Source organism: Nycticebus coucang, chromosome 20 (genome assembly GCF_027406575.1).
Source record: "Nycticebus coucang isolate mNycCou1 chromosome 20, mNycCou1.pri, whole genome shotgun sequence".
NCBI lineage: Eukaryota > Metazoa > Chordata > Mammalia > Primates > Lorisidae > Nycticebus > Nycticebus coucang.
In genome coordinates, this window is record NC_069799.1 from 51,459,930 (window position 1) to 51,487,876 (window position 27,947).

Below are 27,947 nucleotides of genomic sequence, written 5' to 3' on the forward strand. Positions count from 1 at the left end.
AGAATTTCGTAGTGTTTTTTTTTTTTGAGACAGAGTCTTACTTGGCTGCCCTTGGTAGAGTGCTATAATGTCATAGCTCATAGCAACCTCAAACTCCAGGTTTCAAGCACTTCTCTTGCCTCAGCCTCCTAAGTAGCTGGGACTACAGGCACAAGCCATAATGCCCAGCTATTATTAGAGATGGGGTCTTGCTCTTGCTTGGACTGGTCTCGAACCCGTGAACTCAGGCCATCCACCCACCTCGGCCTCCCATACTGCTAGGATTACAGGCATCAGTCACCACACCCAACCTCATATTTCTTACTAGATTTATTTCTAGGATTACACAGAAAGCATGTGTGCTTTAAACATGATGCTTTAAAAGAGAAATCGGTTCAGATCATCAAGCTCTACTAGATTCTCATTCCCCAAAAGTCTCCTCTTTCCACAGCTAGAAAAATGTGACTTCACTTGAATACTCAGTGGCACTCCTGGAGCTGGGAAAAAGCTGATCTTAATGAATAGAAGGGATTTCAGGCACTCTCATTTGGCTCTTCAGGACTCAGCATCATGTCATTCTGTGGCTGACCAGGGCTTGACCTTGAAAGTCAGGTCTGATGGGCAATTTCCAAAGCCTTCTTAAGACGAAGGGTGGTCAAGAGAAGGGCTGAGGGCCTCCTGCACCTACCTGTCCCCTCCCATCCACACATACAAAAAATAAATGAGGACTGTGGTTCAAAATACTCAGTATTTTGGCCAGGTGCAGTGGCATGATGGCTGACGCCTGTAATCCTAGCACTTTGGAAGGCCAAGATGGGTGGATTGCTTGAGTTCAGGAGTTAGAAACCAGCCTGAGCAAGAGCAAGACCCGGTCTCTACCAAAAATAGGAAAAAAAAAAAAAAAAAACTAGCCAGGCATGTGGGCAGGCACCTGTAGTCCCAGCTACAGGAGACTAGGAGGATCACTTGAGCCCAAGAGTTGGAGGTTGCTGTGAGCTATGATGCCACAGAACTCAGTTAGTCTCCATCTTGGGGGGAAAAAAAACAAACAAACCCCATCCCCACCCCCAAAACAAGGCCAGGCACAGTGGCTCACACCTGTAATCCTAGCACTACTGGAGGCCAAGGCAGGTAGATTGCTTGAGCTCAGGTGTTTGAAACCAGCCTGAACAAGACAGAGACAGTGTCTCTAAAAAAGTAGCTTGGCATTGTGGTGGGTGCCTGTAGTCCCAGTTACTTGGGAGGCTGAGACAAGAGGATCGCTTGAGCCCAAGGGTGTGAGGTTGCTGTGAGCTATGATGATTTGTTCTCAAACCACCCAACTGGTCAGTGATAGAGAAAATCTCCCACACCTGTATAAATCGGACTCCAAAGGTCCCCAAATACCATCCCATGTTATTACCTAGGCAGAGCATTTCTTTGCAAGTGCATATGTGGGGTGGTTCCAGAAACAACTGAATATCTGTCTCCTAGTGTTCGCCACACTACAAAGGGGTGATAGAATAAAAAAGCAAGGGGCTAGGGATAAGGCCAGCCTGTGAAGAGCTTACATTCCACTTGGAGATGCTGATGAGGAAACAGATACAGTAGGGTGAACCAGATTTATTTCTAGATATTTTATAACTTTTATTGCTATTGCAATTGTTATTTTCTTTTTATAGTTGGCTGATTATTAAATTTTATGGTTATACACTTAAACAGTAAAACAGAATAGATGAACTTCAAAGACCTTTGTGAGAATAAAACTTAAACTACTCTTGTTCAATAATTATTTAGAACCTAGTTGAGAGAGACATAATATGAATCATCTCAAAGATGCAAAAAAAAAAAGAGAAAAAAGAAAAAGCAAAAAAAAAGTGTTTTTATCATGCACCAATTAAAAAAGTGGTGTCTACCTGGGGGGGCCCTATCCCAGTAGCTCTGCATAGAACTTTTGCCTAATTCTACTTTGACCTTAGGACATTGGCCTATGAAAATTCTTTTCAGAACTTACTAGGAGGTTGCTATTTGAAGATGCTATTCTTCCATCTCTATGAACCTCCCAAAGAGAAATTCCCCTGGTCTTTATTCTTTCTGAGAAATGGCTCTGTGCTGGCATCTCCTAGATCCTAATAGAAATCACACAACAAATAACATTTCCCTCTGCTTGGTAGCCAGGGAGTTTAAAGTCAAATTTTCTTTAATCTCTAACAAATGTACAGCATTTTCATGAATGCGTTTTGAATTCTAAGCTCATTCCTAGCCTTGTTAAACTTTTTTCCCAGTACTTATGCCTATTTTCATTTTATTTTAGTTATGTCTTATAAGTCTTTGTAATGCACTGTAGATGCTTTCTTGATCAAAACAGACTTCAAAATGCTAAGATGGGTTTGTATCCTTATAATCCACGCTCTAACTTTATGAAAGTGTATGATAAATTTAACTACTATACCTTTTGAAATAAAGAATTTTATTCTGAAATAAAGAATTATAGGCTTAGAAATTACAGATTGACTCACACAAAACAATTTTAGCTTTCATTCCTGAAATCAAATTCACTTCAAAACACCTTCTAGGAAAATGATTATGCAAGTAAACTTCAGACTTAAAGCCTGATTAGAAAATAAACCCTTTATGAGATTTATCATATTGCTAATTTTTATTTGTCTTAACCATTTGAAGTGTGTATTTACTCCCCATTTGTGCTCACTGCTGAAAATGCAATTCCTTAGCAAAGATTCACTTTATTTGTATATCCTATGTTTCCTAAAACCTAAAACTTTTTAAGTTCTATAAATTTAAAATAATATTCTGGTGGCCCAACATTATAATGCATAAGAGCAAATCAAATTGTTTTTAACTGAAGGTATATTTCCAAGTTCACACAGACAAGGCAAAGAGATTTTCTGGAAATATTTTCTAGAAATATTTTGATTCAGTGAGGTATATTAAAAAGTGTTTAATAAGATGCTTTAAAAACTATAAACAAAACTTTTAAGGAATTTATAAATACTGAAATAGGTTTATATAAATATACTATCAAAATTTTACTTGATGAAAGTGAGACCAAGTGACTAAAGACATTAAAAAGCCATTGAGTTGTTTAACTGAGTGTCTCTGAGCCTTCTGGACACGAGGAAGGACAGTTGTGAGGCCACTGTGTTGTCCTGGGAGCAGCAGTGAGTGATACGTATGATTCTTAAACAACACAGATATTCCTTAGCAAGCAGAGGGTTGGATTAATTTCAATAATAATAAGCATTCCATGAAGGTCAGTGAGTGTAAGATGATCTAATGAGACCGTGAGCTCTTACCAACAGCTTGCAATCAGAAGCACAGCAGAGTTCACTGCAAATTTTCCTTCTTTCTACACACAGAACATTTCTAATACTTTTATTTAAATCAATCAGATCAACTGATGAACTTGAAAAGTGTAGACAGCCAGTTTCTTGTTGGAACTCCTGTGTGCTGGATAGTTTAAAGGAATCTGTAAAGATCAGCCTCTCGGCTTTTTAACTTCATCAGCATCCCCGGATGGAACATGAGGTCTACAATGTATATGTCAGGAGGGGAAAGGCCCCCAATCACCCCCTTCCGGTCGTGTACCAGGGTAACTTCGTTCCACGCTCTGCCATACTCCCCTCGAACTAGGGAGCAGCCAAGGCCAATTCTGTCAGCCAGAGCCTGTAGGAGAGACAAGAGATCAACCAGGGGTGATGAGAGAGGTGTGTCGGGCAGGGGGAATCCTAGCTGAAAACACACCTTGGTTGGAAGGGAAATACACAACTCTTGCAAAGAAATAGTCAGATAGCAGGCTGAACGTTTGGACTGTGGTAACAAGAGCCAGTCAAATGTGACAAGCTCCCTTGTTCCTCAAGATTCTGTGGACTCCAAATCTCTGTGAAGGTCCTACTGAGAAGTGACAGTTTTGAGGCTGACACACTGTATCAGCCCAATATGGGTAAGGTAGTTGGAGGAGATAAAGTCACATAGATTCAAAAAAACTGGAAGAAAATGGGAAATAAAGAGTATATATGAGAGAGAAAGATTTCAGAGGCAAGGAAGGATAAGAGATTTTATCATCAAGTATTGATGATCAGGATTTCAGTGGTGGGAGAGTTCTGGGTAGTTAGGTGACTCAGTTGCAGCACAAGAGTAATGAATTCAGTTTGCTTAATGAGTTTAAGGTGCCTGTTGTGGATTGAATGTCTGTGTCCCCTCAAAATTCTTATGTTGAAGTCCTAATCCCCAATGTGATGGCATTTGGAAGTGGGGCCTTTGGAAGGGGATTAGGTTTAGATGGGATGGCAAGGATGGAACCTGGTGATGGGATTTGTGCCTTTTTAAGAAGAGAAAGACCAGAGCCCTCTCTCTGTCTCTACCATGTGAGGATAGGGAAAAAAGCCAACTAAGAGGAGGGCCCTCAGCAGACCCTGAATCTACTGAAACACCCTTGATCCTGGACTACTCAGCCTCCAGAACTGTGAAGAATAAATGTTGATGTTTAAGCCACCCCATCTATGGTATTTTGTCACAGCAGCCCAAGTTGATTGATACAGTGCCTGTGGGACACTCATACAGACCCAGCTGGAAGGTAATCAGATCCTCACATCTGGACACGGAGGTGTGAGGATGGAGGAAAGGACCTGTAAACCTTAGGCATTCGGGTTCTATCTAAGGCCGGGTGAAGGAAGACCTCACCCTGAGAAGTGCAGAGAGGGCAACAGGAGTGTACCTGGGTCAGCACTTTGGGGAAGCCTAATACATAAGAGAGGTTGGAAAAATAGAGATGGAAGGGTCTCCATTGCAGACCTCCAAAGATTGAGATGAAATGGTAAGAAAGGATAAAAGTAAAAAAGGAAGTATCCAAGAAAGAAAATGATCCAAGACAAATTACTTGGTGTATTAAACACAATGAGGAGACCACAGTAGTCCATACTGAGGGGGTGGGAACAAGGGCCAGATGGCAGTGAGTTAAGAGAAGCTTGGAGGTTTGCCAAGGAGTGACAAGGGTCTGAGATGACTCAGACTTTTGACCTGGAATGAGAATTATCTATGGGTATTAGCAGTGTGGCTTGATTAATATAGTCATGGGGTCAAATTCCAGCCCCACTTCTGCTTGACCATGGGTAAATGATTTTTCCAAGTATCCATTTTCTTGTACTTAAAGACTGGGCAGTAATTTTAATCTTTGGCTTTTTTGCGACCCTCCACAATTATATTTACCAAGTGCCTGATACATAGCTCAGAAAAGATTTGTATTTTATCTTTATATAATGCAAACTTAGGCATGCTCAGATTTTAAAGGAAAAACAGATAATAGAGAGAAAGAGAGCTAAGACAGATGAAAAGGAAACACTGCTAAAGCAAGAATTCAAGGGACTAGGAAAGGCTGCCACTTGGATTATAAATAAAATAAAATAAATGAAATTGGCTTGGAGCTGGAGGTAAGAGACATGTGGATGCAGTGAGGTTTAGAGGTATTTGAGAGATGGTAGGAACTTTATACATGCAGTCCACAGCTTAGAAAACATCTTCTCAGTTCCCATCATATGCCAGACACTGGATGTGATGGAACAAAAGATTGCCCCTCTTTCTTTAACCTAATTCTTCTCTGGGGTTCCCATCTCAAGAAATAATGCCATCATACCCAGTTGCCCCACTCAGAGCCTCAAAATTATTTTGTTCTTCATGGGCGAGCTCTCACATCACACCCAGGCAGTCACAAACCCCCTTTGGTTCTATCTCCTCAGTCTCCCTCCTTCTAAATCTCACATAACCACGTGACATGGCTTTAGCCGTGGTCGACCAGGCTTCCTGCTCAGGCATCTTCTGACTGCTCTTCCTGTCTCTAGTCTTGCCCCTGCCTGAATCCATTTTCTACTCTGTTACCCAATGGTCTTTCAAAATCATGCACCACTTTCCCCTTGACAACTTCCAGTGCCTACTGTTAGATTTTAGGATTAGTGCAAACTCATGTGCTTTATGATCTGGCATCAACCCTCTTCCTCTCGTCTTCATCCAAACTACTCTACCCTCCCCAGAAGGACCACTCACTTGCATACCTATGTTATTTTGCATAAGATATTTGCAAAATTCTTGTTTTCCTTCATTCCCCAGTGAAATCTTATGTGGCCTCTCATACTTGGGCTACGTGTCATTTCCTTCTCTGAAACCTTCCTTGACGTCACCTTGAAACCTGCAAGTCTGGCTAAGGTATCAGACTTGAGTGCAGGGACTGTAACTTTAGTATTCCTACACTCTCAGAGGCCTGGCTGATAGTAAGTGTATGATAAATGTTGAATAAATATCCTTCCAATAGTCTGGTGAATATACAGCACATGCAAACGTGTGTGTGTATGTATGTATAGACACACACAGTACAACCTCTATAAGTTGACCACCCAAGGGACTAACAAACTGGTCACCATGCTGAGGTGATACATACATGTGGTGCATGTGGGTCTAAGAAAATTAGGTCAACTTAAGGAAGTGATCAATATAGGGAGGTGGTCAGCTATGGAGGTTCTATTGCGTATGTATGTGTATATAAGTATATGCATATCTATATATACATTATGTCCAATATAATTAAATCTGAATGGGTAGAACTAGTACTATCCCCTTAAATGTTAGCAACTGGTTCATTTCAATATATAAAGACAGACAGCAAATGAAGCAAAATCTCAAATACCTTGAAAAGCAAAGCTCGATGGTAGAAGGTTCCTTTTTTGATACTTCCAATGGGTATAACATTGGATTTAAGTTGAAATTTTAGTTCACTTATATGAAGTTCCCAGCTGAAATCAGGCATTTTATCTTTTGAAATCTTACCACCCATTTTTTCTGCCACATACCTATGTCAATTACATCAAGATCAACATCAAGTTAATATCTCAGATGATTTGAATATAATTATATTACACACAGATGTGTAAAAACTACATTCCCTGTGATTTTTATTGTTTTACTTTTAAAAATACACTTTGCAATAAGTATGTTAACATGTTTACTGTATTCAAACCTTCACATACAAACTGAAATTCCAGCAATTTCATTCAACACAAAGAAAATAAATGAACAAATATCTATAACAAGGTTCAAATAAATATCACACTAAATATTACTGCAGTTTTAACATTTTATCTTACTCTTTAAAAGCATTTAAAAATGTTTTATCTGGGGGCAGCACCTATGGCTCAAAGGAGTAGGGCACCGGCCCCATATGCCGGAGGTGGCGGGTTCAAACCCAGCCCCGGCCAAAAAAACTACAAAAAAAAAAACAAAACATTTTTATCTGAAATCCAAAGCATCACCTTAACATATGGTTATTTTATTTTGTCAAGGAATTCAAACTTAGAGACAAGACAAACATACAGAAAAATTTCCCACTAGTTTCTCATTTTTAATTTTTTAAACTTTATCATTTTTCTTTTAAAATTTATCTTTTTTCAATTTACAGAAAGAGGAGAAGGGAAAAATAGGCAAAAAGGACAATAAAGGGGCAGGTCAGTGGGTGAGGCAGGATGAATGTGGCGCCCTTCGCTTGTGGGTTTCTGCTCATATTAGGCTGTCACCCAAGGCCACCGTACCCTTGCAGTAAAGGGAGTACTGTACGTTTTAAAGAAATACTTTCCTTTCGTATGTAAAACCAAGTGAATGATTTTAAAAAAGAGAGTTGGGGCAGAAGCTGCAGAACTGCCTACAGTTGCAGGCAGCCAGGGCTGCTCCAATGAATGCCAAGGAACCCAAGCCGCGGAAACACATCTCTGCATCTCTCTCTAGCTTGGTGGGCCTTGGGTTTTAAAAAAAAGACACTTATTTGGGATGGATGCAGTGTTTCTGATAGGAACGAAGGATGAGGCATGAGCTTCAGCAGAGTTCTGCTTAAGCCATCACTTCTCAAGGGCATTGGGAAAACTTCAGTAGCCAAAAATGTTCTCTTCCAGCTCTGGCTGACAAGAAATCAATGATCTGGCAGCTGTGTTACTTGCAGTTGTCACGTCCAGGTTTGATGACTGCAACTCACAGCTATTTGGAGTAGATACAAGCTCCCATGGAGACTGCAGCTGTTGCTGCTTACCTACCCGGTAGTCAGGAAGCCTGTCCTCCACCCCAGTGAGTCCTGATCCCTCACAGCCACTGACTTAAATTCCCAGCCTTCCTGTAGTGAAATTTAGATTAAACACTCTAATGGAGAGGATAGATTAGCCCTGAGCCTGCTCCAGCAGCCATCACTTAGAATACTCACACCCCACCTTAGAGCAGCATAAAAGACTGAGTATCAGACAGGCAACAGAGACGTAGAGTCTGGCTATTTGTATTAGAAAATAACTTGTGAGTTTACAAATGATGCACATTAGGGTTCCCATAAACTATGACTATACCTATGATTTCATGGCGAACTTGTGATTCATTCATAACTTCCTTAGGATCACACAGAAAAGCACTTTTTTTTTTTTTTTTTTTTGTAGAGACAGAGTCTCACTTTATGGCCCTCAGTAGGGTGCTGTGGCATCACACAGCTCACAGCAACCTCCAACTCCTGGGCTCAAGCGATTCTCTTGCCTCAGCCTCCCGAGTAGCTGGGACTACAGGCGCCCGCCACAACGCCCAGCTATTTTTTGGTTGCAGTTCAGCCGGGGCCGGGTTTGAACCTGCCACCCTCAGTATATGGGGGCGGTGCTTTACCGACTGAGCCACAGGCGCCGCCCCAGAAAAACACTTTTAATAGTTTAGCACAAAAACATAACAGGCTTTTTTTTCTAAGCAGTTTCCAGCTTCTAGCTCTGATTTGGGGTAGAAATATGACCTAAAATAGAAATTGAGGATTTTTTTCAATTCACTTTGTTTCTATTTCCGAGACAGAGCATAATTTTATTATGGTATATTTGTCTGAAAATTGGCTGAAATATGTATACCAATAAATTTTTTTTAGAAATTAAAAATATATACGTATACATGGCCAACTTACTTTGCAAGAATCTCAATTTGTTCCTTAATATTGGTTACAGGCAGTATTGATTTGTTCACCTCATGTATGTACATAAAGAAATTAGGGTCAAAGGGAGGGTACCACTCTTTCTCAGGGCTTCCTTCGCTAACCAATTTTGGTACCGCCAGAGTCTCTTCTTCCTCTTTCAGTTTTTCCTCTTCTTTTTTCCCTCTGCCTTTCCTTTGAGAGTAAACAACAACAATTCAAACCTCATCATCAGCTAAACAAATGAATGAACATCAACTACACTCTGTGATATTTTAAAGAGCATCCGAAAAATCAGGTACAATTGAAATGAATTTAAACTCTGTGGATTCACTGATATAGAGTATTTTTTAAAATAAATATAGTTGGGCTTCCATAGTCACTGGTTCTGCATCTATAACCAACGTGGACGGAAAATATAATATTCTAGGGCTGTAGAATCCGTGCACGTGGAACCTGTGGATACAGAGGGCCCATTTCTCTATATATAGGTTCACTAGGGCTGACTGTAGTATTTGAGTATGTAGGATTTTGGTATCTGTGGGGATTCCTGGAACCAATCCCTCACAGATATGAAGCAATGACATATTTTATACACTGACATATATAGTTTTCAATTTTTCATTTTCAATGACAATGGTAGAGTTTTATAAAGTCTATATTATGCAGAAGAAACTAATTTTTGAGAGAACGCTATGTAACTGATATATTTTATGAAAATCATATATTGGATTTCTGCACAGTTGCCTAGCAAGGTGTCTGGCACAAAGTAGGCATGCAATACTTTAAAAATTGGAAAAAATGGGGGAAGTGGGAAAGGGGGGGGGTGGGTAGAGGGAGGGGAATCGGTGGGATCACACCTGTGGTGCATCTTACAGGGGTATTTGTGAAACTTGGTAAATGTAGAATGTAAATGTTTTGGCACAGTAACTGAGATAATGCCGGAAAGGCTATGTTAACCACTGTGATAAAAATGTGTCAAATGGTTTATGAAGTGAGTGTATGATGCCCCATAATCATATCATTGTATACAGTTATGATTTAATAAAAAAAAAAATAAAAATTGGAAAAAATGAGGTTGCTTCCTCAGAGAGTCTAAGCCAGTCTTCTCTCACTTCAATTAAGATCCTCTTCAAGCAGTGGTTCTCAACCTTCCTAATGCTGTGGCCCTTTAATACAGTTCCTGTGGGGCATGACCCAGAGGTTGAGAACTGCTGTCTTCAAGAATAATTTGGATTGGCCAGGCACAGTGGCTCATGCCTATAATCCTAGCACTCTGGGAAGCTAAAGGAGGTAGATTATTTGAGCTCAGGAGCTCAAGACCAGCCTGAGCAATAGTGAGACCCTGTCTCTACTAAAAAAATAGAAAAACTGAAGCAAGAGGATTGCTTAAGCCCAAGAACTTCAGGTTGCTGTGAACTATAATGCCATGGCACTCTTGTCAGGGCACCAGAGGGAGACTCTGTCTCACACACACCACAAAAAAAAAAAAAAAGAAGAAGAAGAAGAATTTCAACCACTATTTTTTAGAAAAATTATCTAAAATGTGAAAATAAAGCAATAAAAAGAACCAAAATTAAAATGGCTCATAATTTCCATGTCAAATAGGAGCAAAGATTCATCTGAGGTTTATCTAGGGAAACATATTTAGTTCTGTACTTAGTGAAAATGGAATTTACCAAGTAAACAGTAAGAATAGTTTACTACTGGCTCAGTGCCTGTAGTACAGTGGTTATGGTGCCAGCCACATGCACCGAGGCTGGTGGGTTCGAACCCGGCCCAGGCCTGCTAAACAACAATGACAACCGCAACAACAACAAAAATAGCCAGCATTGTGGCAGGCACCTACATGTAATCCCAGCTACTTGGGAGGCTGAGGCAAGAGAATGGCTTAAGCCCAAGAGTTTGAGGTTGCTGTGAGCTGTGATGCCACAGCACTCTACTGAGGGTGACATAATGAGACTTTGTCTCAAAAAAAATAAAAGGAAGGGGTGCCTGTGGTTCAAGGAGTAGGGCGCTGGCCCCATATACTGGAGGTGGCCCAGCCCGGGCCAAAAACTACAACAAAAATAGAAAAAAAGAAGAATATTGTTTACTACTAACTAAAAATTCTGGATTTAGAGAATTACTAGTTAACATGTATATTTTTGTCTAATAGAAATGCAAATAATTTCTGTCCAGTGGACAAGATATTCTCAAAGTTTACAGTTTGTTGTTCTGTAAGATGTTACCATTTTGGTATGTAACTTAGGATTCTTTGTATCACATTCCTTAATTAAGTTGAATATAAATATAAATATCTTGCACCTCAAATGTTCTTTGAACCAGTATTAACATATTACTGTTTTTTTCACAGATTAATGAGTAGAACAAAAACCCTGACACAGGTTCTCATTCCAGGTACTGTGGAATAAGCACATTTTGCCTTGTCTCTCCCATTGAATAAAAGCTGCACAGGATGCACGCAAACACTGTTTGAGGACCCCGGAAAGTAAATAGCAACAAGAAGATCAGAGAATAGAATGTGAATTACTGCTGAGCTAATGGTAAGCTTATCCTTTTATTTTTTTCCCACTAAACCTAGCCCAATAACTGGAAGTGAGCATTGGCAAAGATAGATCTTAAAGAGAAGCAGGAAAGTAGAAGAAAGCTCCTGCTTTTGTTTCTGCTTTTTCCATCTTTAAAAAATTTAATTTTAATTCTTTAAATGTGTTTTTGAGACAGAGTCTCACTCTGTTACCCTAGATAGAGTGCTGTGTCATTATAGCTGACAGCAACCTCGTACTCTTGGGCTCAAGCGATCCTCTTGTCTCAGCCTCCCCAGTAGTTGGGACTACATGTGTGCACCACCATGCATGCCTAGTTTTTCCATTGTTCAGAGAGATGGGGTCTTGGTCTTGTTCAAGATGGTCTCAAACTTCTGTGCACAGGTAATCCACTGGCCTTAGCCTCCCAGAGGGCTAGGATTACAGGTGTGAGCCACCCTCCTCCTATCCTGGCCTGCTTTTTCCTTATTCTTTTCCATTCTTGGGTACCCTAGCTCCTAAAGAATCCTATGACAGTGGTGGCAATGGAATCCCAAGAGAACCTGAAATGCCTTATAGCCATTCAATCCTTCTGCTCTTTGGCAATAGATACGAGTATAGTCACAGCAAGAGTGCAGCAAGCAGGGTAAATAAGGTTTCCTGGTTGGAGCACCTTAAGGGAAGCCCCAAAGAACCAGAAAAGACAAAAGAGATCATGGGAAGAAAGCACTCAGGAAAGCAATCTTATAAAATTATTTATAAATTCTTAGGCTTATTCTGAGCTGTGCATGCCAACAGTATGAACACAGACTTTAAGAACCAAACCCAAATCCCAAAGTAGACACTGGTTGTCCTACATGCAGGACTGATTTAAAAACACTGTAAAGACTTTGAAAAGTGACTGACATTGGAATGACAATCCACAGAAGACTGGCTGAAATTTGAAGCTGGAACCCAACTGGATTAATAACCTGCTAAATCCTGTAGTCCCAGCTGCTTGGGAGGCTGAGGCAAGAGAATCGCGTAAGCCCAAAAGTTAGAGGTTGCTGTGAGCTGTGTGACGCCACAGCACTCTACCGAGGGCGGTACAGTGAGACTCTGTCTCTACAAAAAAAAAAAAATAATAATAACCTGCTAAATCATACATACAAAAGGAATATCCTTGGAATGTAAATAAGACTACCGATGAAGATCCAGGAAAATCTTAACTCATGGGAAAAGGCAATCAAAAGACACAAAAGCTAAATGACATAGATGTTTGTTTCACAAAAACTTTTAAAATGGTCTAAGATGTAAGGCTAAACACTCTTGAAATAAATAGAAAGTTCAAAAGTCTTAGACAGCAATAGAAAATATAAAAAGATTATTTTGGAACTAAAAAATACGGTAACAAAAAATTTTAAAAGAGCATAATTCTATGAATGGGTTTAATAGACAAATGGAGATAATAGAGAAAAAACTAGTGCATCTTAAGGCAGAACGATAAAAGTTATCCAATCTGGCTCTGCGCTGTGGCTCAAGCAGCTAAGACGCTAGCCACATATACCTGAGCTGATGGGTTACAATCCAGCCCGGGCCTGCCAAACAACAATGACAACTACAACCAAAAAATACCCGGGCGTTGTGGCAGGTGCCTGTAGTCCCAGCTACTTGGGAGGCAGAGGCAAGAGAATCGCTTGAGCCCACGAGTTTGAGGTTGCTGTGAGCTGTGATGCCACAGCACTCTACCCAGGGCGACAGCTTGAGACTCTGTCTCAAAAAAAAAAAAAAAAAAAAAATTATCCAATCTGAACAATGTGGAGAACAAAAGGTTGAAAAAACTTGACACTCTCAGGGACCTGTGGTACAATAAGACTGTTGTCACAAAAGTCTCAGAAGAAGAGGAAAAGGGGTACAGTATGGAAAAGATATATTGAATAAAATAAGGGCTGGTATGGCTTCCTCAATTTGATCAAGAATTATAAATCTACATGCCAAGAATTTTTGTGAATGCCCTAAGGCAAACACAGAGAAATCCACTCTTAGACACATCAAAATGAAACTACTGAGAATTAAAAACAAATTAGATGACATGGCTGTCTACACAGAAAATCCCAAGGAATCCCCCCCAAAAAATTCCAGAATCACAAATGAGTTCATCAAAGTCTCAGAATGTAAGATCAACACACAAGGTGTCACCTGACCTGTAGCTCAGTGGATAGGGCACCAGCCATATACACCCAGGTTGGTGGGTTCGAACCCGGCCTGGGCCAGCTAAACAATGACAATTGCAACAACAACAACAACAACAAAATAGCCCAGCATTGTGGTGGGCACCTGTAGTCCCAGCTACTTGGGAGGCTAAGGCAAGAAAAGTGCTTGAGCCCAGGAGTTTGAGGTTGCTGTGAGCTGTGACACCACAGCACTCTACCCAGGGTGACAGCTTGAGACTTTGTCTCACACAAAAAATAAATAAATAAATAAAAGATCAACACGTGAAAGTCATTTGTGTTCCCACACAGAAATAATAAACATGTGGAAACAAAAATCAAAACCAAAAACTCTGGGTGGCATTTACTTGCTCCAAAGAAAATTAAATGCTGAATAATAAACTTTACAAAACATATTGAGTTCCTAATGATCTGTGGCTGGTTATTTTTAAATGCTGGTGAAGCAAAAAGATCAAATTAAGTGATGAGTCATACTATGTTCATGGATTTGAAGGCATAAAACATTAAAGATATCATTTTCCCTCAAAATGATCTGAAATTTTAATGCAATTCCTATAAAAGTCCCAGCAAATTTTTTTCTAGACATAGAAAATTTTATTTTAGAATTTATATAAAAAGTCACAGGCCATAGAATAACTAAATCAAACTTGACAAAGAAAAGTAAACTGGGAATAATCAGTCTACTTGATATTTAGACTTACTGTATAGCTACAGTAATTCAAACAGATGCTAGTTAGTAGAGGGGTAGACATATGGATCAATGTAAACACTCTTGAAATAGAGAGTTCATTGATTCTAGCGATAGCTTGATTTTCAGAGCCTTTCAGTGTATACCTGTGGTTTTGGAGGGGAGAAAGGTATCTACTTGGTTTAATTAGTGCTGCTGGGACTCCAACTGGTCCCTGCTGGTACTGTCTGAAGGACAGAAGCAGTTTCCCCATTTTGGGTCTCTCTCTGTGAGGCACAGGTATCTCAGGCCTGCAGGGACCACGAGGTTTCCCTATCAGAGGCTTACTGAGGCTGGATCCCCCAGCTGTGTAAGAGGGACAGCACTTCACGGCAGGGTGCTGTGGCAGGATTCCTCCCACCATCCCTACTCCACATCGCTCATTGGGGGCGGGTACTCTCGGGTCCAGGGTACACGGGAATGTTCTATACCAGGGTACTTACTGTGCCTAGGTCCCTCTTGCTGGTTCCACCCACCTGTCCAATGTCTCCCAGTGAGAAAGGGGAGTCTCAGGCCTACTGGGAAAAGCAGCTTCTCAGGCTAGGTCCCCTCCTGGGCTAGATGGGGTGCCTTCTGCCACCCCAGTATCTCTGGGGTGGGAGAGTGAATCTCAGGCATGCAGAGACACTGCTGTAGTTGGGTCCCTCTTGCTAATGCTGCCACCTGTCTCAGTATCTCCTGGCAAAGGTGAGTGTTAGGGTGGGGATGGGAAGGGGTCTCTGGCTGCAAGAATAGGAATTTGCTTGTCCTAGCTATGTAATTATTAGTGGGGCTCCAATCAACCCCCTTGTCAGTGGCACTAGGCTTGTCTGGTATTGTCGGGGGACCACTAGATGCTTTCTTTTGCTAGACTGGGGGACCTTCTGTTAGATAGGGAACACATAAGATGTCTTGCTACTGTCTTGCTCCCCTAGTCCTAAGGTCCCCAGCCAGTTCATCTTCTTCTTACCACCTCTGGAGTTCCCCTTTGGTTGCCTCTTGGATTATTACTTAGCAGGGAGTAACAGAGAAACACCAATCTGTGCCATCTTGACCTGCAAGAAGTCACCCAGTGACTTTTGATGAAGGCACAAAGACAATTCAAGGGAGTAAAGGTTGCTTTTTCAGCAAATGTTACAGGAAAAAGTGGGAATCCATATGCAAAATGAACTTCAACCTAAACCTCATACCCTGTACAAAAATGAACTCAAATCCATGTTAGATCTAAAAATACAACCTAAAAGCATAAGATTTTTAGAAGAGAGCAAAGGAAGAAATCTTCTTTATCTGGGCTAAGGCAAAAAGATTTTAGATCTGATACCAAGAATACACTCCATGAAAGAAAAATTTGGTAAACTGGACTTCATCAAAATTAAAAACTTTTTCTCTGAGGATGATAACTGCTAACGGAATGAAAAGACAAGGTACAAACTGAGGGAAAATATTTGCAAGCCCCAGAGCCTGCAAAGGACTCATATCTAAGACACACAAAGAACTCTCAAAACTGAATAGTAAAAAAACAAACAGCCCAATGCAGAAAGTGGGTAAAAGATTTGAACAGACATTTCACCAAAGAGGATGGAAGGATGGCAAAGAAGCACACAAGTAAATGTTCAACGTCATTAGCTATTGGGGAAATGCAGAGTAAAACCATGATGAGATGCCACTATTTACATATCAAATGGCTAAAAAACTCCAACAATATCAAATGCTGACAAGTATGTAGAACACTTGGAACTCTTATACATTGCTGGTGAGAGGGCAGAATGCTATTGCCATGCTAAATGAGTCTGGTAGTGTCTTAGAAGGTTAAACATCCAGTTATTACGTGACCCAGAAATCCCACTCCCAGGTATTTACCCTGGAGAAATAAAGCTTCACATTCATGCAAAAACCTGTATATGAATAATTACAGTAGCTCTAGTCACCATCACCAAAAACTGTAAACAACTCATATGCCCTTCAACAAGCATATCCGTATAATGAAATACCACTCGAGAATAAAAAGAAATAAAATATCGATACAAAAAACAATTAGAAAAATCTCAGAGGCATTATGCTGAGTGGAAAAAGTCATCATGTACGATCCCACTCACATCACATTCCCCCAAAGACTAAGCCACAGGTACCAGAGAACAGGTCGTGGGGGGCGGGGGAGGGAGGGGTTAGGGTTCTGGGGTGACAGAACTGTTTTGTATCCTGATTGTAAGGATGGGCACACACATCTCCACTTCTGTTAAAACTCATAGAATTATATGCAAAAGTCTACTTTATGGTTAATTTTAAAAAATAAAACAGACCTTGCCCTGTTTCCATTTTCTATGTGTATGAAGGTTACGATTTTACTTTTATACAAATTATATTTTAACGCTGTAGATGGAAAGTTGCTCTTCCTTAGTGGGGCTCACCCACCCAGGGCACTGCTGCTGAAACCCAGTGAGCACTTCCTGCTCTCCCCAAGCAGCCACAGACTTAAACATTTTCAGTATCAAAGGTCACAATCATTATTGTGTTGAAATCATCTCTGGGCTGACAGATAATGCATATCTGTCTTTTGTCCCTCAGTACGGATTACTTTCTTGACTTTTCACCACCAGCTGGGAGCCAGTACTGGCAATCCTCTGGGAGGAAGTAGGGAGGACTTCCTGAGCCCCCTCCCACAGCGGCTTCATAAAGAATGTGCAGAAACTTAAAAGGGAAGGTGCAAGGGCCAGGGGAGTCAGTGTCTTCTCACTTCTCCGCTGGGCCACAGCCCAGCCTGTCACTTTTCACATTTTTTAGCTTTCACTGTTTTTCCTGAATAATTACCATGGCTCAAGTATCTAATAAATGACACGCTTACAGATACCTTTCTGTCTTTGAAATAGACAAGTTACCCCAGTCATACAGAAACAGATCAAGAGGAACCACCTATGGCCAAACATGACCTTGAGCAATGGTTCTAAGAAAGAATGGAGTCCGTAAGTTCCCGGGAGTTCAGGCAGACTCCAGTGTGGGCTGGGGGCCTGCTCTATTATCCCAGCTGCAATCACAGACCTCCTCCCCTGCCTAAGCCCAGCTCTTCAGCGTGCCCCAACTCCAGAACAGGCCAGGGTGGGACTTAGAATGGGTGGGGCTTTTGTCCCTTGGTAGGGATAATACTACTTCTGGTTCCAGACTCACAGGCAGTGCCCCTGCTGGTTCAGCCAGCATGTTCTGACCCGCCTTAGCTTTACATTTCAGTTCTTCCAGAATTTTGTCACTTAACTACTGACATGCAAATAAACACTCAAGTTTGTGATTAGAAAGAATTGTTTACCTAATATCTACCACACTCTTTCCTTACATGCGATGCTCTCAGTGACATCTGTCTCCTTTTTTGAGGGCAGATTTCCTTACACACCTTGTTTATTGTGGTGGGAGCTGATGATATCAGAGCAGCTGCTATTGCAGCTCCTTGTTATGTCTCTGAGAACAAGGAACTCAAAACAACAAATCTGTCACAGGGTCAAGAAAGTGAGGTTAGGCCAGGGCAGGTAGGAGAACCACCTAAGTTATGCACTCACAAGCACTGAGCGTCTGTTCCTCCAACAGATTACTAGGGGAGGGAGTTATTCATCTTTAAGTAGTATTTGAAGCACAGGGTGGGGGGAAAGATCAACTGAAGTCCACATGATTTTTTTTTTAACTTATTTTGAAAAAAAAAATAGAAAATGAATGCTATCAACTGCTATTTGAGAATTACAAACTCTATTAACTATAACCAGTACTACAAGTTTTCTGTTTCCTAATTAAATACTGTATATGTAGCAGCTAAGACTAGAGTTTAATCATGTATTAGTAAATACACCAATCATATATTATGATAAAATCTCTGAAGCAAAACTTAGTATTTCCCAGATAGATTATCTTAACCCTTTTCTTTCTTTTTTTTTTTTAAGAGAAGGATATATTGGGCATCTTCACATACATAGTTCTTAGTAAATTGGAAACCAACACTAAGAACATGGATTAAAACTGCCAGAAGCATAGATAGGTTTGCCTGTTTTCTGAAACTGGAACACCCAATTCCTGCGGCTACTCAGAGCCACCTACAAAACAGAAGCCGGAGTATTTCTTGCTGAGTGTGCTGCCTGAAGTCAAAAGAAAAAAATCATTTAGCATGTGGGAGCTAATATCTGGTTCGCCTTCAGGGGAGGGCAATCTTCTTGAGTGATTAAAAACAGATAATTTGTGGCTCAGTGAGTAGGGCGCCGGCCCCATATGCCGAGGGTGGCAGGTTCAAACCCAGCCCCGGCCAAACTGCAACAAAAAAATGGCTGGGCGTTGTGGCGGGCGCCTGTAGTCCCAGCTGCTCGGGAGGCTGAGGCAAGAGAATTGTGCAAGCCCAAGAGTTAGAGGTTGCTGTGAGCCGTGTGACACGGCACTCTACCGAGGGTGGTACAGTGAGACTCTGTCTCTACAAAAAAAAAAAACAGATAATTTAAGGAAACTCCCGCATTGTTGTTTCCTGGTGCTATAAATAGAAACATTTCTTTTGGACTTTTTCCCCAGGAAGGCTGCCAGGTTGTATCAATAAGGGCTTCAATAATTAAATTAATTGCATTTCTAAATGAAGATGGAAACAGACATTTGGAAATTACAAAATTAACTCCTGTAAAATTAATCTGCGGAGAGAGCATCAGTTTATGATTAAAGAAAGTAGAACTTTGACCTTTCCTTCTGAGGCTTTAGTAGAACTATCTCAGAAAACAGGAACTTACTGTGGGATCCAAAACCCTGTGGATATTTTTCTACACTCGTGGGTGGATGAATAGGAGTGCAGGTGAGTCTACAGAGTATTTGGCTGGCTCTAAATTGTGAACGGACACTTTCAAATCACGTGCTCCTTTCTAATACCATCAGGTTTTTAGATACATAAATTATAGGACGAGGCTGGTAGAAAAAATACAAGTCATAAATTCAGCCCACTTGGGGTTTCAATTTAAGCAGGAAGATTGTGGTATGTGGGAAATTATCACAGTGCTAATCAGCATTCGAGAGTTTCTACATGAGTGACAAAGATAAGAAAGTAAAGGAATTCAATGCTAAAAGGAATCTGTTCCATTGGATGTCCAACTCTAACCAATCTATTCCAAAAGAATGGGAAAGAAGAGGGCATTGTTCAAAGTAGAGAGAGGATTTGTTCTGCATTGTGTGTGTGTGGTTTATTTTGTTTCTTGTCTGTCTCTCCAGTAGAATGTGACTTCTGTGAGGGCAAAGGATTTTGCTCATTGCTATTTCTCCAACCCTGGGAGAATTCCAGACACATAGCAGTGCCCAGAAAATATTTGTTAAATGAATTAATATATTCAAGAAAGACAAGTGAGAGTATTATTAAAATGTGACTGTTTCTAAAAGGCTTTTCTCATTAGTCAAGGCTTTGGGGAAGACACAAAAACAGTTAAGGTATGGGTAAGAAAGGAGTTTGCTGGAAATTATTTTAAAAACAAAAATTTGGGGGAACCATTATCATGGGGACCAAGATTGTCTGAGTAGCAGAAATATTAAAGCATATGTTGTAAATATAAAAAGAGACCAGAGACGAGCAGCCTGGAAGCAAAGTAGGAAATACAGAGGGCCATGGGGGGAGCTGGGGCTTCATCTGGAAGATGACAGACAATCATTGTTTTGGGCATAGTAATACGACCAGACTGTCATCTGCAAAAGGCAACTCTGGGGACGCATTGAGGCTGGCTCTATGAAGGGTGACTCAGAGGGCAGTGGCTCCAGGCAGCAGGGCGGCTGCTGTGATTGACATGCAACACGCAGGCCTGGACTAGGGAAGTAAAAGAGAACACGAAGGGAAGGAATAGATTTAAGAGGGAGGTGAGGAAGGCAGGGTGGTTAAGACTAAGAGAGTCATTTGGTATAGAGACAAAGGGGAAGAAGGACTTTAAGGCAGTTCCTAAGCTTGGACAGTTGTATGGGGATGTGGTTAACATGAGTCAGTCCAGGGAACAGAGGAAGAGGGAGTCTGGGAATTGGAAGAACAGGGATTTCTTGAGGTCCGACTTGAGGTGCCTCCAGAGGGACACTGCAGAGAACCCCACAGGCCCCTGGATATACAAATCTGGACTTAGGCGAGGGCTCTGTGCTGGCAAATGAAGCTGAGCTATAGCTAAAACTTTGGAAAGTAAGAAAAGGTGCAGAGGGAGAACCAGGAGAATACTGCGATTTAAGGTACCACAAAGGATGAGGCACTAACAGGGCCAGAAAAGAAGGGCTGTATTCATAGATCAACCTGACAAGAATCAAATGAGGTAAAGATGTGAGTGCCTGAAGAAGTTACAGAAAAAAAATCAATGTCATATATCACAATAAAGCAAACCAAGGCTGTCTAAAGATCAGCATTTTGATATTTACAAATCAACTTCGGGTTGACTTTCAACCCCAAAACACTAACGAAAAGATTCAAGCTTAAAAACCAAGGTGAGCTTTAAGAACAAGAAGATAATGAAAACAAAAACAAAAGCCACCTAAGAATAGCAGAAGAACCAAAGGTTAAAGCTAACAGGCTGACTGCTCTGTGCGAGCTTTGACGGAAGAACTGTGCACACAATGGGGCCGGGTGCTCGCTCATCAGGCAAGGGGCCTGTGCCCCTTCAGCGAGGGGGCAGAGGGCTCAGTCTCCCGCCAAGGCCACAGCTGGGTAGACTAAAGGGAGACAACTGGCTTGGCGCCTATAGGACAGTGGCTACGGCGCCAGCCACATAAACCAAAGGTGGCAGGTTCGAACCCAGTCTGGGCCAACTAAACAACTACAACAAAAAAATAGCCGGGTGTTGTGACAGATGCCTGTAAGTCTCAGCTACTTGGGAGGCTGAGGCAAAAGAATTGCTTAAGCCCAAGAATTGGAGGTTGCTGTGAGCTGTGATGCCACAGCATTCCACCCAGGGCGACATGGTGAGACTCTGTCTCAAAAAAAAAAAAAAAAGGGAGACACCTGCCTCGAAGGCAGCCAATGTTTTAACTGGCCTGTGAAAATAAGATTGCCTCTCATGAAAATGCACAAAGAGACACAGAGATTGGACTTGTTATTGGGCCTTTAACACATTGGCTCCACACTAGAAAAAATTTAGGGCCCTGGTGATTTATTAGGTCAAGAAAGGTCAAAGAGATGTGTGAGTTGTATATGCTTCACGAGCCCCAGGGCTCACAACTCACATGGCAGTTTATGTGTTACGCTGAAAGCCTATTTTGGAATTGGGGCCAGATTTGGCACCATTGCAAACCAAAATCACATGCAAGCTACAGTTACGGGTGACGAAGTATCAAAAAGAAAGCAAGGACAATAATGAAGCAATTACAAACAAGAAACCAAGAAGGAAGAGGGACAGAAATCCCTGCAGGAGTAGCCGTTGTCCCTCCCACTGTTCTCTTGAGGACACCCTCTCTTGCATTAGGTTCTGGGGATTCCTTCACATTCTTGCAAAGTTTGAGAGGGGTTTGCCTCCTTACACCCATTTATTACAACAACATTAACAAGAAGAGCCATGAGCATATTGCTTCTTATTTCCATTTTACTGATGAGGAGAAGATAACCTATTTGCTCAAGGCACAGTTTGTGAGTGTAGCACTTGTCCAAAATAACCTTTTCCTAGAAAAGTTTGAATTTCTGTTCTTCTGAATAAACGTGAATATCTATGTATGCCAACCAAAAGTTGTGCTAAAAACAGGGTACAGAAAGAAATTATTCATGCAAGAACAGGGTCTTGGTCTCAGTCTCAAGGAAGTTTCAGGCAAGTAGGAGAGATTCTCAGAGAGGACAAAGGGCAGCACAGGGAAGGGGAGAGCAGAGAAGGGAGGGAGGCGTGAATGCAGCTCAAAATAATGGGAGCAGATTAGGAGAGGTAATGGGAATATTAGGCAAAGGGAGGGGCTCTGACAACAGAAAATAAAGTCAGAGGAGAAAAAGAGATCAGAGGAGTGGAGCAGATTCCCACCTACACCTGAGGAGGCCTCGGGCAAGTCTATGTTCCAAGTCTCCTCCACTACCACAGCAGCCCTCCAGGGCTTATGTGCATCATAATTAAAGCACTGAGGAGTGAGGCAGGAAGGCCAAATGGTTTTATTTAAGAATCCAGGCAAGTTCTCACAAGAGAAGAAATATATTTTAAGGACATGCAAACATATAGGAGAAAATACATTTAAAATATGCCAGGCCTAAAAAGCTCAAAAGCATAGTACGATTGTGCCAACCAAATACGAGCTTTTTCTTGTTTCCCTCTACCTCTTTCTTGTTCCTTATACCAGAAGGGTCAGAGACTTGGGGAGGGAGCAGGAGGGGCAAGGAAGCAAAGGCAGAGAAGAAAAGAGCTGGACAACATGCCACGTGGGGGCTACACAGACAAAAGTCAGCAACACAAAGGCAGGAAAGTGGATTACTACTGGGGTGGGGTTTTCAAATCACTGACTAAAGACTAAAGACTGTTGGTCTGTTGTTGGGGTTTTTTTGTTTGTTTTTTTTTTTTGAGACAGGATCACACTCTGTTGCCCAGGCTAGAGTACAGTGGCATCATTAGAGCAACCCCAACATCTGGGCTCAAGTGATCCTCCTGCCTCAGCCTCCCAAGTAGCTGGGACTACAGATGTGCGGTACCTACCACACCTGGCTGAGTTTGTATTTTTTATAGAGACAGGGTTTCACTCTGGCTCAGGCTAATCTCAAAACTGGTGGCCTCAAGTGTTCTTCCTGCCCCAGCCTCTCAGAGTGCTGGGATTACACGTAGGAGCCAACTCTGCTGGCCTCCTGTTGTTATGAATTAAACTGACTATAGGTTGGGCGGCACCTGTGGCTCAAAGGGGTAGGGCACCAGCCCCATGTGCCAGAGGTGGCCGGTTCAAACCTAGCCCTTGCGAAAAAAAAAAAAACTGCCAAAAAAAAATAAATAAAGTGACTGTAGGTCTTCATAGTTACCAAAAGTAATCAAAGTCCTGAGTCCTGAGTTCTCATCCTGAGTCAGGAAAAGAACTTTTCTCTGAGTAAATTTAAAAGAGATTGTGAGAAACAAAAATAACTTTTAAATTACGAGTTGTGCCTAGTTCAACATAACTGATTTCAGAAGAAAAACTCTACTTAAGAGCCACCCCCTCTCTCACCACCTTTGCTGAGTAATCAGGAACATGACATGTCTCCTACCTGGCTCCTTTTTCTTTAGTGCCACTTTTACTAACAGCAGTATTTCGTCCTGAAGTAGGTTCTGATTTCTCTTCTGTGGGAGATCCAAATCCAGTCCTAAAACGATAACTAATTTTTTTTTTGTCATTTGAATAAAAACCACAACCAAAAAATGGTAAGTATGTTACATTTGCAAGGCATTTTATAAGTTTATAAGGCATTTTCACTTCATCCTACGATTTGATTCTTTTTGCTATTATGAAGTGGGGGACCAGGCATCATTTTCCTCTGTAGCTATGGAAACTATTTTGCTAACAGGCACTAGTCATGTCTCAAACCACTAAAGGGTCACAGCACGCAGAATGCAAAACTAGGTTTCCTGGCCCCCTTTGCCGAGATCCTTTCCACAGCAATTTAAAAAGCAAGGATGCAATTATATTACCATAAGAAGAAGAAAAATCAAGTTCCCCAAATCTACACTCTAAAAAGTTTTTCAGTGCCATAGTAAGGGGAGAGTTGTTTGAACATAGAGAAAACGTCGTTTTCTTACGCAGTCTTGTCTCTACTTGCTCTTCTCAAGGAAGATGAAGAAGAAATACTTCGCCCATAACCAATGTCGGATGATTTATCTTCTGTAGAGGCAGGTGGAGAACTAAAATTTTACATATTTGAAATTACATACAAATTAAAATAATGTATTTGTCACTATCATCTTTATTCTACAAAACAGATATTCCCCCTCAAAAGGGAGCTGATTTGTAACAGTGACATTATTTTAAAAGCATAAAGGGGAAGTTATCAGACAAAAGAATATTATAAGCTACAACAGAAAATATTTGTATAAAATGCATCACATAAGCACCATGTAGATAAGTAGCTGTACACTGACATGAGCGTTTTAAAGAAGAATGTGGGCACTTTTGGTTTCAGCGCTACCATTTACTTCTTATTAAAAAGAAAAACACTGGGCAGTAGATAACACGCCAGCCCACAGTTCTGGAGACTAGTGAACATCATTCATCTCGATCGCCCAAATTTATACATTTCTCAATCAGTCCTTGAGTAAGAGGCCCTGACTGCGAAGATACATTTGGAATTGACTGGAAATGCAGAGTCAAGGGAAAAGAAGAGCAAGCACGCTGATTTGTGGTGGGGATTATTCCATGTCAGGATCTACGTTTATGGGATGGTGTTTATTTTCCTGGTCGTGCTAGATACAGGAGAGAAGACTCTGGAAATCTTTATACATTCACCGGTTCATGGGCAAACAGAAAAAAAATTGTTCTTCCCTGTCTCCCACCCTCCCCTCAAAGACTCACACATCCGATTTACTGTTGATTAAGAGCACAGCTCGTAAGTCACTTGGTTCTTGTAAGCAGAGCTCCTTCAAAGGCAAAAGTTTGGTACCAGGATTTATCTATAAAATATATTTTTGTAAGTGAATACTGAGAAATATGTTCTCAACTCTTTGATGAGTGTGATTTCACACACATACATGTTAATATACATATGCGATACATATAAAATTAGAAATAGGAACCCAAAACTCGTGGGTGTTCTTGCCTTGGGGCAGGGTATATCCAATTCCCCATAATCTTTATTGCTTTACACTTTGCTGTTTCACCCCATAATTGTCATCTTGTCCCCTGAAAGTATTTGAGTTTGCAACTCCATCTACCAATATACACGTAAGGAGGCTGGGCGCAATGGCTTACGCCTGTAATCCTAGCAGTCTGGGAGGCCAAGGCAGGTGGATCCCTTGAGCACAGGAATTTGAGACCAGCCTGAGCTAGAGTGAGACCCTGTCTCTCAAAAATAGCCTGGTGCTGGGGCAGGCGCCTGTAGTCCCAGCTATTTGGGAGGTGGAGGCAAGAGCATCACTTGAGCTCAAGAGTTTGAGGTTGCTGTGAGCTATGATGTTATAGCACTCTACTGAGAGCAACAAAGTGAGAGTCTGTCTCAAAAAAAAAACCTAAGGGAGAATTTACTGTCCATAAAAGCAACTAAGTGCAGAAACAAATTATTAACTATGTTGTGAGGATTTCTAAAAACAGGCTAGATAAAGCCCTGTGCAGGCAATTTTACCAGCCTGGTAGCAGAGCGCTAGACTAGACACCTTCCTAGGTCTTTTTCTATCAATCAAGTCATGATTAGATCCTTTTCTCATCCAAGATACTTTTTCATGATCCTTTTAAAATAAGGGAAAGGGATCCTTCAAAAAATAAGACAGATCCTATCGTTCCTCTGCCTGGGACCCTGCTACAGTTTCTCCCCCATTCACAGCGAGGTCTGCATCCTTCCAATGGTCTCCAAGAGCCAGCTGACCTGGCCTCTCTTTGACTCTCTGATCTCTGGTTATTTTCTCAGCTCCAGCTGCACTGGCTTCTTGCTGTTTCTTATGCTTGCCAAGCATATTTGGACCTTCAGGCTTTTGCACTGGTTGTTTCCTCTGCCTAGAAAGGTCTTCCCTCAGATAACCCTGGCTAAGTCCCTTACCTCCTGTAAGACCATCCGCCCCCATCTTCCCAGCACCATGGAGCCTGGTCTGCCTCTAATCTCTCTCCCCTCCCCTGCGGTTCCTCTCATTTCCACCATGGGATCCATTTATTCATTTATCGTGTTTGTTTTACTGTCTGCTCCTCCCACTAGTACATGGGAGCAGAGACCTTTGTCTCTTTTGTTTACTGGCATTTTCAAAACCTCCAATATCAGAAACTTAACATTTACCAAATGAACAAATCAGAGCATTCTTTTTTATAGAGAATGTTATCTCATGAATTTTTTTTAAAACCTTATAACCAAATACATTCTGTCACGACTTTATTGGATCTATGGTAATATTTTCCTGGTAACTGTTCTGTGTTGGGTTATTTTGGGGGATGGAGGGGTGCTGTTTTCCTAAAGCCTCTTTGTGCTGATATTAGTATTGGTTCCTTTAAAATTAATCATCATTGAACGCTTTCTAAGAGCAATTTCCCAGAGATTTATGTGTGTTACAGGGTGCTATAGGGCTGTGGTCTTCAACCCCCAGGCTCCAGAACTGTACTGGTCTATGGCCAGCTAGGAACCAGGCCAGGCAGCAGGAGGTGAGCTGTGGGTGCAAGAGAGCAGAGCTTCATCTGTGTTTATAGCCGCTCCCCATCACTTGCATCACTGCCTGAGCTCTGCCTCCTGTCAGATCAACAGCAGCATTAGATTCTCCTAGAAGCACAAACCCTACTGCAAACTGTGTGTGTGAGGGATCTAGGCTGTGTGCTCTTGTGAGAATCATGTGCCTGATGACCTGAGGTGGAACTGAGGTGGTGATGCTAGCACTGGGGAGCAAACGCAAATACAGATTGTGATTGGCAGAGAGGTTTGACTGCACAGAGACCATAATAAATCAATTGCTTATAGACTCATATCAAAAACAACCCCCATACAGACTGGTTTGTTTTTAGAAAAATTGTCTTCCATGAAACTGGTCCCTGGTGCCAAAAAAATTGAGGACCACTGCTATGGGGAATGGTGGCAGCAGGGGCTGTGGGTGGGGGAGGAAGAAGGAAGAGCCAGAGGAAAGTTCTAGGTTTTTCATTATTCAAGATCTCTCTAATTCTCTGCTGCCATGATTAGGTGCTCCCCCAAGTATAGCTCTGCTATGTGACTCTTCTATGACCTTGTCCTCACTGTTTTTTGGAACCAAATTGGTCACGAGGGCTTCTGCCTTTAGGTGTGCCCTCCCCAGCCTGAGCTTCTGCACCTACCTGGCAAACAATGCACACAGCTGTCTGTACACTTCTGAGTTCTCTATAGCTTGAGGAAGCATGTATTTTTGATGGTGCTTTCTGAGCTCTGCCATCTGTAGTACTCTTGTTTCTCTCTGTGATTTTTTTCCCTTCTGCACAGCTTCAGCCTGATCTCAGGGATTTTGCGAAACCCTAACTTTTTTTTGTTTTGAGATAGGGCCTCCCTCTGTTATCCAGGCTGGAGTGCAGTGGCGTCATCATAGCTCAAACTCCTGGACTCAAGCGATACTCCTGCCTCAGTCTCCCTAGTAGCTGAGATTATAGGCATATGCCACTATGCTCTGCTAAAATTTATGGGTTTTCTTTAAGAGATGGAATCTTGCTATGTTGCCTAGGCTGGTCTCAAACTCCTGGGCTCAAGTGATCCTCCTATTTCAGTGTAAATGCTGGGATTACAGGTGTGTGCCACAATGCATCAGTCTCCCACATAGCTGACACTACAGGTGTGGGCTACCACACCTGGCTTTTCTTTTACATCTAAAATTTGAGACTGGCATTAGCAAGCTAGTTTGACTACAAGTAATCAGGTTCCCACTTAAAACTCTATAAACCACAGAATCCTAAAACCAGATGAAGTTAAGGATGAACTGCTGATTTTCAGATTTCTGTCTGTTAAAATATAAATTATATTAGGTGCTTACAAA

General features: G+C 41.5%; 1 protein-coding gene across 4 annotated transcripts in view; it reads right to left on the reverse strand.

The window, feature by feature from the left end:
* Positions 1-2,370: 2,370 nt before the first annotated feature.
* The window catches only part of ARMC3 (armadillo repeat containing 3), a 90,730-nt gene continuing 65,153 nt past the window's right edge, over positions 2,371-27,947 (reverse strand). For 2 of the 4 annotated variants that reach the window (XM_053573244.1, XM_053573246.1), the window contains 6 exons: positions 24,838-24,935; positions 24,069-24,170; positions 23,540-23,647; positions 8,933-9,133; positions 6,653-6,815; positions 2,371-3,642 (listed from right to left, as the gene is read on the reverse strand). In XM_053573244.1, the coding sequence (XP_053429219.1) occupies positions 3,436-3,642; positions 6,653-6,815; positions 8,933-9,133; positions 23,540-23,647; positions 24,069-24,170; positions 24,838-24,935 (879 nt within the window). In that variant the 3' untranslated portion in view covers positions 2,371-3,435. The remainder of the gene's footprint in view (positions 3,643-6,652; positions 6,816-8,932; positions 9,134-23,539; positions 23,648-24,068; positions 24,171-24,837; positions 24,936-27,947) is intronic. The other 2 variants (XM_053573245.1, XM_053573247.1) reach the window with 2 other exon arrangements.